The 13,808-nt window shown below is 45.0% G+C and overlaps 1 protein-coding gene across 1 annotated transcript in view; it reads left to right on the top strand.

Moving 5' to 3' along the window:
- The first annotated feature begins 9,150 nt into the window (after positions 1-9,150).
- MSN (moesin) overlaps positions 9,151-13,808 on the top strand; it is a 103,191-nt gene continuing 98,533 nt past the window's right edge. The window contains exon 1 of the mRNA XM_056539444.1: positions 9,151-9,478. Within this exon, the coding sequence (XP_056395419.1) occupies positions 9,467-9,478 (12 nt within the window). The 5' untranslated portion in view covers positions 9,151-9,466. The remainder of the gene's footprint in view (positions 9,479-13,808) is intronic.

Raw genomic sequence — 13,808 nt, 5'->3', positions numbered from 1 at the left:
ACAGTTCCCCCACAGTAGGTTGCAGTTCCCCCGCTTTAGGTTGTAGTCCCGCCACATTATGTTGGCAGTGTCCCCCACAGACATACAGCTTCCAGCCATATACAGTGTATGGCTGGAGACTGTATGTCTGTGTACTGCCCCACTTCAGTGCTCCGACCACCGCTCCTCTGGTCCGGGGTCATGATCTACTGCTATGGCCTAGGGGCCATAGCAGTAGGTCCCGGGACCGGAGGAGTGGTGGTCGGAGCACTGAAGATGACGCGCAGGTAACTTACCATGTGTGCATCCTCTCTGCTCCGTTCCTATGGGCGCACGCACGGGACGTCAGTGATGTCCCTTCGTGCGCTACCTCCTGGCGGCCCCTGCATTTTTAAAGTTAACGTGGGGCCGCAGAAAGGTAACCGGGACATCCTTGTGTCCCGAAAAGATCTTTCAGGACACAGGGATGTCCTGCTGAATGTGAGGGGGTTGGGGGGGGGGGGGGAGGGGAGGGGAAATTACAGTATTTATCGGCTGTCTCGGCATGTTGGGAGTTGTAGTTGCGTACCTCCAGCTGTTGTATAACTACATCTCCCAGCATGCCCTTTGGCGATCAGTACATGCTGGGAGTTGTAGTTTTGCAACAGCTGTAGGCACACTGGTTGGAACATACTGAGTTAGGTAAAAGAACCTAACTGAAGGTTTTCCAACCAGTGTGCCTCCAGCTGTTGCAAAGGTACAACTCCCAGCATGCACAGTCTGTCAGTGCATGCTGTGAGTTGTAGTTTTACAAAAGCTGGAGGTTTGCCCCCACTATGTGAATGTACAGGGTACATTCACACGGGCGGGTTTACAGTGAATTTTCTGCTTCAAGTTTGAGCTACGGCACATTTTCCGCCACAGCACGAACTCCTAGCCGGAAACTCACCGTAAACCCTCGCCAGTGTGAATGTACCCTAAAAGCACTACATTACCACAAAATAAAGGGTAAAACACTACATATACACCCCCTTACACTGCCCCCCCCCCCCAATAAAAATGAAAAATGTATCGTATGGCAGTATTTCCAAAACTGAGCCTCCAGCTGTTGCAAAACAACAACTCCCAGAATTTCCGGATAGCCACTGACTGTCCAGGCATGCTGGGAGTTTAGCAACAGCTGGAGGCACCCTGTTTGGGAAACACTGGCATAGAATACCCCTATGTCCACCCCTATGCAATCCCTAATATTGTCCTCATATGTGCATGGCGCTCTTTCACTTCGGAGCCCTGTCGTATTTCAAGGAAATACTTTAGGGCCACATATGGGGTATTTCCGTACTCGGGAGCAATTGCATAACACATTTTGGGGGGCTTTTTCTCCTTTTACCCCTTATGAAAAGGAAAAGTTTGGGTCTACACCAGCCTGTTAGTGTAAAAAAAAAAATTATGCTAACATGCTGGTGTTGCCCCATACTTTTTATTTTCACAAGAGGTAAAAGGAAAAAAAAAGACCCCCAAAATTTGTAAATCAATTTCTCCTGAATACGGAAATACCCCATATGTGGGGCGTAAAATCCTCTGCGGACGCACAACAAGGCTCGGGAGTGAAAGCGCACTAAGTACATTTGAGGCCTAAATTGGTGATTTGCACAGGGGTGGCTGATTTTACAGCGGTTTTGACACAAACGGAAAAAAATAAATACCCACATGTGACCCCATTTTGGAAACTACACCCCTCACGGAATGTAACAAGTGATATAGTGAGCCTAAACACCCCACAGGTGTTTGACGAATTTTCGTTAAATTTGGATGGGAAAATAAAAAAAAAAAGCTTTGCTTACACTAAAATGCTGGTGTTACCCTAAATTTTTCATTTTCACATGGGAAAACAGATAAAAAAAAGCCCCCCAAAATTTGTAACCCCATTTCTTCTGAGTAAGAACATACACCATATGTGGATTTAAAGTGATCTGCGGGCGAACTACAATGCTCGGAAGAGAAGGAGCGCTGTTGGGCTTTTACAGAGAAAATCTGTCCGGAATTGAAGGCCACGAGCGTTTACAAAGCCCCCATAATGGAAGAACAATGGACCCCCCCCACACGTTTCCCATTTTGGAAACTACATGCCTCATGTAATGTAATAACGGGTACAGAGAGCATTCATGCCCCACAGGTGTCTGACAGATTTTTGGAACAGTGGTCCGTGAAAATGAAAAATTTTATTTTTCAATTGCTCAGCCCACTGTTCCAAAGATCTGTCAAACGCCAGTGGGGTGTAAATGCTCACTGCACCCCTTATTAAATTCTATGAGGGGTGTAGTTTCCAAAATGGGGTCACATGTGGGGGGGTTCATGTTCCTGCACCACGGGGGGGGGGGGGGGGGGGGGTGTAAATGCAGATGGCCCCCGACTTCTATTCCAAGCAAATTCTCTCTCCAAAAGCCCAATGGCGCTCCTCCTCTTCTGAGCATTGTAGTTCGCCCGCAGAGCACTTGACGTCCACACATGGGGTATTTCCATACTCAGAAGAAATGGGGTTACAAATTTTGGGGGTCATTTCTCCTATTACCCCTTGTAAAAATAAAAAAAATTGGGAAAAAAGTGCATTTTAGTAAAAAAATAAAATAAAATTCATTTACACATCCAACTTTAACGAAAAGTCGTCAAACACCTGTGGGGTGTTAAGGCTCAGCGGACCCCTTGTTACGTTTCATGAGGGGTGTAGTTTCCAAAATAGTATGCCATGTGGGTATTTTTTGCTGTTCTGGCACCACAGGGGCTTCCTAAATGCGACATGCCCCCAAAAAAACATTTCAGCAAAAGTTGCTTTCAAAAAGCCAAATGTGACTCCTCTTCTGAGCATTGTAGTTCGCCAGCAGAGCATTTTACGTCCTAACATGGGGTATTTCCATACTAAGAAGAAATGGGGTTACAAATTTGGGGGGGCATTTTCTCACATTACCCTTTGTAAAAATGGTAAATTTGGGGGGAAAACTGCACTTTAGTGAAATAATTTTTTTTTCCCATTTACACACCCGATTTTAACGAAAAGTTGTCAAACACCTGTGGGGTGTTAAGGCTAACTGGACCCCTTGTTATGTGCCTTGAGGGGTGTAGTTTCCAAAATGGTATGCCATGTGGGGTTTTCTGCTGTTCTGGCACCATATGGGCTTTCTAAATGTGACATGCCCCCCAAAAACCATTTCAGAAAAGTTCACTCTCCAAAATCCCATTGTTGCTCCTTCCCTTCTGAGCCCGCCGAACACTTGACATACACATATGAGGTATTTCCTTACTCAAGAGAAATTGGGTTACAAATTTGAGGCTTTTTCTCCTATTACCACTTTGTAAAAATTCAAAAACTGGGTCTACAAGAAAATGTGAGTGTAAAAAATGAAGATTTTGAATTTTCTCCTTCACTTTGCTGCTATTCCTGTGAAACACCTAAAGGGTTAACACACTTACTGAATGTCATTTTGGATACTTTGAGGGGTGCCATTTTTATAATTGGGTCGCTTGTGGGGAATTTCTAATATGAAGGCCCTTCAAATCCACTTCAAAACTGGTCCCTGAAAAATTAACGAAAATTTTGTGAAAAATTGGAAAATTGCTGCTGAACTTTGAAGCCCTCTGATGTCTTCCAAAAGTAAAAACATGTAAACTTTATGATGCAGTCATAAAGTAGACATATTGTATATGTGAATCAATGTATAATTTATTTGGAATATCCATTTTCCTTATAAGCAGAGAGCTTCAAAGTGAAAAAAAATGCAATTTTTTCATAAAATTTAGGAATTTTTCACCAAGAAATGATACAAGTATCAACAAAATTTTACCACTAACATAAAGTAGAATACGTCACGAAAAAATCTCGGAATCAGAATGAAAGGTAAAAGCATCCCAGATTTATTAATGCTTGAAGTGACAGTGGTCAGATGTTCAAAAAAATGGCCGGGTCCTTAAAGGGGTTCTCCACTGCTTTATGTTATTACCCCTTTGTTTCCTGCTGGTAACGCTAATGTAGTTGGGTTATTTTTTACCTTATTTTCAAACATGGAAGCTGGTTACTGGGTTTTTTCTACTACAGTTTTTTTCAGCAGCCGCCATCTTTCCATCGCTACGTCACCCTGCAGGGTGTTGTGTTGGAGGCCGGCCTGCCCCACACTCCTTAAGTGCCCGCCTCCCGTGCTGATGAATATTCCACCGTCATAATCGCGGACCCCCTTCCTTTCTGCTTCTTATAAGCTGATTGGGCTGCTCGCGGTGAATCGGCTCCGTTGTTGGGCGAATGCGCAGTTCGGCCTCGGTCGGGAGGGTCATCTGCGCTTGTGCCATTGTGTTTTCAGCTTCGGCACTGACGCGCTGGGGTATTGTTAACACTAACCTTGCCAGAGGGGAGTACCTGTGTGCTGAACAGCTCCCAAAGGTTAGCTAGGTGCTCTCTGGCAGATGACCCTCCAGACCAAGGACGAACTGCGCCCAACAACGGAGCCGATTCGCCGTGAGCAGCCCAATCAGCTTATAAGAAGCTGAAAGGAAGGATGTCCGCGATTATGACGGTGGAATATTTATCAGCGCGGGAGGCGGGCACGTACGGAGCGTGGGGCAGGCCGGCCTCCAACACAACACCATGCAGGGTGACGTAGCGATGGAAAGATAGCGGTGGCTGAAAAAAAACAGTGGTCGAAAAAAGCCAGCAAACTAATGAAGTAACCAGCTTCCGGGGTTGAAAATAAGGTAAAAAATTACCCAACTACAGTAGCGTTACCAGCAGGAAACAAAGGGGTAATAACATATAGCCACAGTACTACCTAACTGCCCCAAGAAGGTTAAAGCAGTGGAGAACCCCTTTAAGGTATATTTGGGCCGGGTCCTTAACCCCTTAAGAACTCAGGGTTTTTCCGTTTTTGCACTTTAGTTCTTTCCTCCTTACCTTTTAAAAATCCACCTAAAAATCCATATTATGGCTTATTTTTTGCGTCGCCAATTCTACTTTGCAGTGACAGTCAATTTACCCAAAAATGCACGGCGAAACGGAAAAAAAAATAATTGTGCAACAAAATTGAAGAAAAAACGCCATTTTGTAACTTTTGGGGGCTTCCGTTTCTACGCAGTGCATATTTCGGTAAAAATTACACCTTATTATTCTGTAGGTCCATACGGTTAAAATGATACCCAACTTATTTATATAGGTTTGATTTTGTCGCACTTCTGGAAAAAATCATAACTACATGCAGGAAAATGTATACGCTTAAAAATGTCATCTTCTGACCCCTATAACTTTTTATTTTTCCACGTACAGGGCGGTATGAGGGCTCATTTTTTGCGCCGTGATCTGAGGTTTTTATCTGTATGATTTTTGTTTTGATCTGACTTTTTGATCACTTTTTATTTATTTTTTAATGGTATTAAAAGTGACCAAAATACGCTTTTTTGGACTTTGGAATTTTTTTGCGCGTACGCCATTGACCGTGCGGTTTAATTAATTATATATTTTTATAGTTCGGACATTTACGCACGCAGCGATATCACATATGTTTATTTATTTTTTTTTTTTACACTTTTATTTTTCTTATGGGAAAAGGGGGGTGATTCAAACTTTTATTAGGGAAGGGGTTAAATGACCTTTATTAAAGGGGTACTCCCGTAAAAACCTTTTTTCTTTTAAATCAACTGGTGGCAGAAAGTTTAACATATTTGTAAATTACTTCTATTAAAAAATCTTAATCCTTCCTGTACTTATTAGCTGCTGAATACTACAGAGGAAATTCTTTTCTTTTTGGAATGCTCTCTGATGACATCACGATTTCAGGTTATTATAATAATAATAACGCTTTATTTATTGTTGTCCTTAGTGGGATTTGAACCCAAGTCCCCTAACCACTGCGCCACCATGCTGCCCTTAGCATACATCTGCTATGCATGGTTGCTAAAATGGACAGAGATGTCAGCAGAGAGCACTGTGCTCGTGATGTCATCAGTGTTCCAAAAAGAAAGGAATTTCCTCTGTAGCATTCAGCAGTTAATAAGTAGTGGAAGGATTAAGATTTTTTTAATAGAAGTAATTTTACAAATATGTTTAACTTTCTGCCACCAGTTGATTTAAAAGAAAAAAGGCTTTCACCGGAGTACCCCTTTAACACTTTTTTTTTTGCAGTATTATAGGTCCCATAGGGACCTATAACACTGCACACACTGATCTCTCATCCTGATCACAGGCGTGTATTAACACGCCTGTGATCAGTGTTATCGGCGCTTGACTGCTCCTGCCTGGATCTCAGGCACGGAGCAGTCATTCGTCGATCGGACACTGAGGAGGCAGGTAAGGGCCCTCCCGGTGTCCGGTCAGCTTTTCGGGACGCCGCGATTTCACCGCGGCGGTCCCGAACAGCCCGACTGAGCAGCCGGCTCATTTTCACTTTAGAAGCGGCGGTAAATATACGTCCTGCGTCGTTAAGGGGTTAAAATTGCCCTTTTCTGAACACCTATAACTTCCTAATTTTTCCGTATAGGGGGCGGGATGAGGGCTAATTTTTTGCGCCATGATCTGTAGTTTTTATTTATAGATTGCAAATACATACTGATCAGTATTATCGTCAATCTTCTTCTCTTATCTGCTCAATGTGAGACGAGAGCAGAAGAACCTGGGATGACGGCCGGAGCAGGTATGGGGCCCTCTGACCGCCATGTTGGATGATCGGATCCCCACGGCAGCATTGCAAGCTATCCGATCATCCATTTAAACACCCGCATTGCCACAGATGCCGTGAACTGTATTGATCACGGCATGTGAGGGGTTAATAGCAGACATCAGCACGATCGCTGATAGCAGCCGGGACCTGCCGTACATGATGCGAGCATCGATCTCATGCTCACATCATGTACATAACATAAACGTACGTCAAGGTGCGTACAGGATAGGGGATAAGATGCCTGATCGCGATGGTCCCGCTGCAGGGGCCCCCGTGATCTCCTGCAGCACCCGGCGTTCTAAATAAATGCCGGGTTCCTGCGTCCGTGATCGTGACTTCATGGTCACGCCCCCTCCATTCATGTCTATTGGAGGGGGTGTGGTGGACGACATGGCCCATTCCATATACATGAATGGAAGGGGCGTGGCATGATGTCACAATCATGGTCTTCAGCTCCAAGTGTTCTGAACAATATTCTCCTTGAAGGGGTACTCCGCCCCTAGACATCTTATCCCCTATCCAAAGTTAGGGGATAAAGTTATACTAGCCAAAGTTACCCCAAGCCATGCAACAAAATGATAACTTTGCTCACGACAGACAAAAATTCCAACCAGACAACATGCTAAACAAACTGTCTGAGAACACCAATGGCGTACACCTAAGTAAATGGGTCTAAAAAGAACTTGATTTACACAATGTTAAATTCCCACACAGAAGGATATTAATCAATGTTGGTTTGAGGTAGTATAGATTTTACCCATGTTTGCTTTGTGTATTTGTTGCGTAGCTGCTCAAAATTGACCAAAATGGAGCACAGGACAATTTTGTGCAATTATAGAAACAAGTAAGCTGCAGAGCTAGGTTTAAAGGGGTACTCAGGCCCTAAGACATTTTATCCCCTATCCAAAGGATGTCTGATCGCCAACCGATGTCCACTGGAAGCGGGGGCCATCACGCCCCCTCCATATAGCTCTATGGGAGAGCCATTTGCCAATGTTCGGCTCTCCCATCTATATATATAAAATTCAATATGTGTGTGTATGTTCCAGCATCACGTCAAAACCGCTAAAGATATTAAGATGAAACTTGGCACACGTTACTTATATGTCAATAACAAACATAGGATAGGTAATTTACCCCTTACCCTTCCCCATTTGCCAGGGTCAGGGTTTTTATTTGAAGTCCCATACAAGTCTTGGGCAAATTTATGTTACTGCATAATTTCCAAACAGCTGGAGATATTTCGGTAATACTTATAGGTCAAATAAAAATGTATGATAGTTAAATTAATCCCTAACATGCCCCCGTATGTGAAGGATGGGTTTTTGTTTTAAGTCCCATGCAAGTATATAGGACTTCTGGTGCCTTACTCCACAAGCTCCGCTCTGCATCTCCTGGTGTCAGTCTGGCTGGTAAACCACACCCCATCTCACAGACATGCCTATATTTTAAGACACACCTTTTATTTTCAGATTACAATTTATTTACCACAATGAAGTCCCACCTGAGGACAGGATATGAGGATTAGCTATGGGGACAGGATATGGGAATGAAATATAAGGACATGATATGAGGTCGGAATATGGGGGTCAGGATTTTGGTACGGGATATGAGGACAAAAGCTGCCTCCATTGTTGCTTTTCCCTCACAAGGATCAGCTATTAGAGCTATATAGAGAGGACAGGGGGTCATGACGTGCCACTGTGGAGGAGAGCCGGGGCTCCATACAGGAGATCACAGGGGGTCCCAGTGCTCGAACCCCCCGCAATCTATAACTTATCCCCATCCTGAGATTAGTGGATACGTTTTTTTGTCAATGATACTACTACTTTAAGCTTTGTGTTCTGGCATCTGATACATTTGTTCGTTTCCTATTAGGTGGTGCTGGTTTGGGCAAAAAAAAAAAAAAAAAATTAAAATCATTTGCTGCACATGCTCCACGGTGCCCCAAACAATACATCGATTTCAAAAATTATCAAAGAGAATGCACAAAAAAGCAGCAACAGCAAAACTTTGCAACATTTGGCACCTGACAGAAACCCAAAAAATTATAAATGACTTCCAATGTCTGGGCACAAAAAAAAAAAAGTTTAAATTTGGTAAAGAGGCACAAGACGCTCCTGGCTAGGGACTGGATAAGCATGGCATGTAACTGCCCAAATTCCTATGTTACCGACCAAATGAGTACATTTTCCACTATTTACAATGTAGTCACCAGAAAAAAATAAAAACGGTTCTGTCAGCCATCTACCCATTCCCTTCTATGTTACAAAAAAAAAAATACGGGTGATGTTTTCCCGCTACAAAGTGCTGCCCCAGTGACTGGAGAACTTGTGTATTTCTCCTCATACATGAGGCGTCAGTGTGCGCCCTGTGGAGCCGCTGAGGGCGGGCGTGGTGCCCGTCACCTCCCTTTATGAGAGGAACCCGCCATTCCTCCAGAGCGCCACTCCTGCCCCTTCACATCAATAAAAATATATTTTTCCAGCCGCCCTGAGGGAACTCAGAGCCGGTGCCCGGGCACACACAACCGCCGCATCCCGCGCTAACGTCTCCGGCGGATCGCCCGCCTTTCTCGAGGGGCGTGGCCTGAGTAGACAGGAGGCGTGGCCGGGAGCCCAGGCTATGTGTCATGTCTTCATTTCCCTGGGTGTGGTTTTAGCAGATACTTTACTGTTCCGTTAGGAGAAGAATCACATTGTTACAGCAGCGGCATCCAGGCTCAAGTACAACCCTCATCATCCTCCCCGTGCTGTATGGAGAGAAGCTGAGAGCTATAAGGGACGACTGCAGACAACATACAACCCGCCACCATGCCAAAAACTGTGAGTCCTATGTCTGTGACTACCAAGGGGGGAAAAAAAGTTTTACCCCCCTCCCTCACCCTAGTACTCCAACTGGTGGACTACAGCACTCCATGCTAGTGATATATAATGCTGGGAGTTGTAGTTCTGCAACACTCCTTGGGAAACACATCTCTAAAGTAGTGATGTGTCCTAATACTAGTGATATATATATATATATGTGCGTGTTTGAGCCCCCATAGGACCCCTCAGAACAGTTTCCCAAGCAGTTTACCTCCAGCTGCTGCAAAACTACAACTCCCAGCAGCCTTTGGCTGTCCGGGCATGCTGGGATTTGTAGTTTTGCAACAGCTGGAGGCATCCTAGTTGGGAAAACACTGCTCATAAGTAATGATGTGTCCTAATACTAGTGATAAATATAGTGGTTGAGTCCCCCCATAGACCCCTTTAGAGCAGTATTTCCGATGCAGGGTGCCTCCAGCTGTTGCAAAACTACAACTCCCAACATCTTCAGCTGTCTGGGCATGCTGGGAGTTGTAGTTTAGCTACAGCTGAAGGTATACTGGTTAGAAAACACTGCTTTAAAGTAGTAATGTGTTGTGTATTAGTGATGCCAGTGTCTTGTTAACCATGTAGGTGCCCTGTATGACATTCTACATACAGTGACACCTCCTAAGGGGACCAGTTGACTGTATGTGATGGGCCATTTTCTTTCAGAAGAAAGTTTATTTTCCTTTTCTTTTTTTTCGTTCTTTTTGGGTGGTCTTCTCAAAGATTTCCTCTGTACGTAGTACTGGTGCTTGGTATAACTAGCAGCGTCCACGTCTTGGACCCATATGTTGTAATATGGGCGCACGTGGCGTGACAGTCCCTTTTTTTTTTTTTCTCCACTTTCATTCTTCTGTCTTGAATTGAGTTTCCAGGGATAAAGTTTTTACCATAGACCTAAAGTATGGCGGTTGTATTGTATGACCAAGCTCTACGTTTTATGACAGGGTTGTGAATATAACAGTTGTGCGGTTTTTCTTTTACAGTATGTACTTGGGTGTGTGGTTTTAGTATCGTTGGCTCTAGTAATAGTAATGTGGTTATTGTACACTAAGGAGTCTTTAATATGCCGAGAAGCTGAATTGTATTAGTATAGTGTGGCTTGTAGTTACTACATGGGCCATAGTCCCCTCTGTGCGCAACAGTTACACCTGCACACTTTGCGGCACATGAACCCGTTGCTGTAGCATGAGGAGCATGTGTTGCGCCCTACTGCTCTTTTTAGAACTGGGCAGATAGATGATGCCTTGGTCTTACATACACCTCACCCTGTGTGAGTCTACTTACCAGACTTGGGCATGTTACCAGCAATAATCCATGTGTGTTGTGCCCACCCCATTGATTTGTCTTACTGATTTTTACGTTGCTCCTTTTTTGACAGATTTGTGAAACGCGTTTGGTTTTTTTTGGTTTTTAGTGAAGCGTCTTCATGTGGATTGTAGGGTGTGGTGGTGGTCTGAACTGTGCTTCAGCATCTTTGCATCTTTTCAAGAAGTTGAAGCAACTTCCCTTGGGTGTGTGACTCGGGGTGTCTCGGAATGAGTCTCTTAGCAGGAAGTGACCGCTATTAACTATTTGTTATCTGTTAATGGTGACTCGTTGGAGCCGTTAAGGCCTCCTGCTCCACTGTGAGACCACGAGAAGGTCAATAACTTAATTTGTTTTACTTCTAACTAAAATTCTTCAAGAACTTTGTTTACAGAAGAATGATTTTGTGTGATCTTTCTTCTTCATAGTTCTTGGCCTTATTCGAGTGACAAAGATGGCATTTGTACACCCACCAATGTTCATGGAAGTTCACTGAATAGATCCATTCAGTAAGAACATCATCTGTTTCCATGAAGCGAGAAACCCCACTCTTAGTGAAAAATGAAGCTAAATTTGTGCTCCCTTACTGAGGATCTAGACTAAGGGTATATTCACACTGCTGAGTAGGAGATATTTATCCACCTGAATATCTTTTTCATTTGAATAGATATTTTTCTGCACCATGTGCATGGATTTTTGCAGAATGATCTGGGCAGTCACAGAAACTATTTATCTCCAGAACCGGAGTCTGAAGATCCCCATCTAGCCTGGTAAAGCACTCAGTTGGCATTGCATTCAAACTGGGCTGAACGGAGCGATGGGAGGGATTACAGGAACAGCTAAGGGTGTATTCACACCACATTTTAAATATACTAGGACCAGGGTTTTGGGTCCGGTCAGAAAACTGGATATGGGGTAAAAATGAGCCATCAGTAGTCACTGCTTGACTCCAGTCAGCTCATTCAAATGAATGAGGAGGGGGCCGGGGCCGGCGGGGATATGGGAGCACCCGGTTTTCACTATCCCCCCCCACCAGCCGGATTCGGTCCCCGTATAGCTAAAACATGGTGTGAATGCACCCCAAGTGAGCTGTGTTTCTTCGATTTCCATAAATGTGAATGGTAGTATGGAAACGTGTTACATGCAGATTTCACCCCTGTACTTTCAAGGGATACGTTCTCTTTAAAATGTCCCTGTCATTACAAAACCCTTTTCATGTGTAAGAGACATGCCAAAAGTTTTGATCGGACTGCCTTTGGGTGTTTAGACAGCTAATTGATAGAATGAACAAGAAGTGTGCACCTAAGCACCCCACCCCCTGACTTTCTTTTGTCTTGACATCCAGCAAGGTGCACAATAGTCATCTTTCAAAATCACATTCATTTTACAATCTGTGCCCAAATGCCGGGACAGGTTACTGTTTCACATCATGTTTCATGGTTATACATCCTGTTTCACATCATGTATAACCATGCGATAGGAGGTGAGGATTCCTGCTCTGTTTACACAGCACCCAGTACTAGGGATCGACCGATTATCGGTTTGTCCAATATTCACGATTTTGGATGTTATCGGTATCGGCAATTACCTTGCCGATAATGCCCCGCACCGCCCTGGCCAGAGATCGCCGCTGCCCCATTGCCTCCCCCATTCCCGCTTTTATAATTACCTGTTTCCGGGGTCCTGCGGCTTCCTGTGTTACACTGTGCGCTGCGCAATGACGAGTGACGTCCTCAACGCGTTGTCATCGTCAGTGCGCACAGTGACGGCTCAGGAGAACGCTGCCAGAGCCAGAAGTATTATGGACCCCGGGAACAGGTAATTATAAAACCGGGAATGGGGGAGGCAATGGGGCAGCGGCGGTGCGGTGATAGGACTCAGGAGGACCCCAGGACAGGCAGGGGGAGAAAAGCGGGTGGCGGCGGCGGTTTCTTGCACCGCAAAAGCCGCTGCAGTTCATTGATTTAAAGCGCCCGCTTTAAATCGATCTGCAGCGGTGTCGCCGGGGGGAGGGATAAATAGCCGATAACTTAAACCGATATTCCGGTATAAGGTATCGGCCCTAAAAAATCCATATGGTATGACCAAATGTGTGTATCACGGTATTTTTGTAGCTTTCGACAGTTCCACGGTATATAACAGTATTTCCTCCCCCCCCCAGTTATCAACCCAGCGCTTCCCCCACCGGTGTAAATACTCATGTCACCCGCTAGCGCTGCCCTCCTCGTGCTGTTTGTTGCGGCCACCAGCGCTGACACAAGGTAAACAAAATAAACTAACGCATGTTCCTACGTCGGCCCTACGCTGGGGACGGGAACGTCGGACAGCCGTCAGCCTATCACCGGCTGCAGCGATGTTCCGCCTCGGCCGCTGATAGGCTGAGCCCACTGTCATGTAAGAAGCTCTGCACGGCTTCTTACATGACAGTTGGCTCAGCCTATCAGTTGCCGAGGCAGAACATCTCTGCGGCCGGTGATAGGCTGACGGCTGTCCGACGTTCCATTCCCTAGTAAGCAGAAGAGGCCGGCACCTGACTAACAGGAGGTAACATAAAGTTTTTGTTTGTTTTTTTGCAGCCCGGGCATAGGGATACCGCACAGTATAGAGCAGTGGTCTTCAACCTGCCGACCTCCAGATGTTGCAAAACTACAACTCCCAGCATGCATGCTGAGAGTTGTAGTTTTGCAACATCTGGAGGTTCGCAGGTTGAAGACCACTGGTATAGAGTGTCAGCGCCGGCGGTCGCAACAAACAGGAGGATGGGGACAGCGCTAGGCAGATAATTAATTTTGGGGGCAGAACAGTGCTCGTGGGCAACATATGATTAGTTCCCCGATGTGGGGACAGCGCAGCGCTGGGCTAATTCATTAATTCCCAAGGGGGTGGGGCCAAACTGGTATTGCGGTATGGGTTAAAATTCATATCGTGCAGCACAAAAATGTCGGTATTCGGTATGAACCGGTATACCGCCCAGCCCTACTACCCAGTACCATAT

This window comes from Hyla sarda, chromosome 9 (assembly GCF_029499605.1).
Source record: "Hyla sarda isolate aHylSar1 chromosome 9, aHylSar1.hap1, whole genome shotgun sequence".
Taxonomy (NCBI): domain Eukaryota; kingdom Metazoa; phylum Chordata; class Amphibia; order Anura; family Hylidae; genus Hyla; species Hyla sarda.
This window is presented reverse-complemented; position numbering and strand designations above follow the sequence as displayed.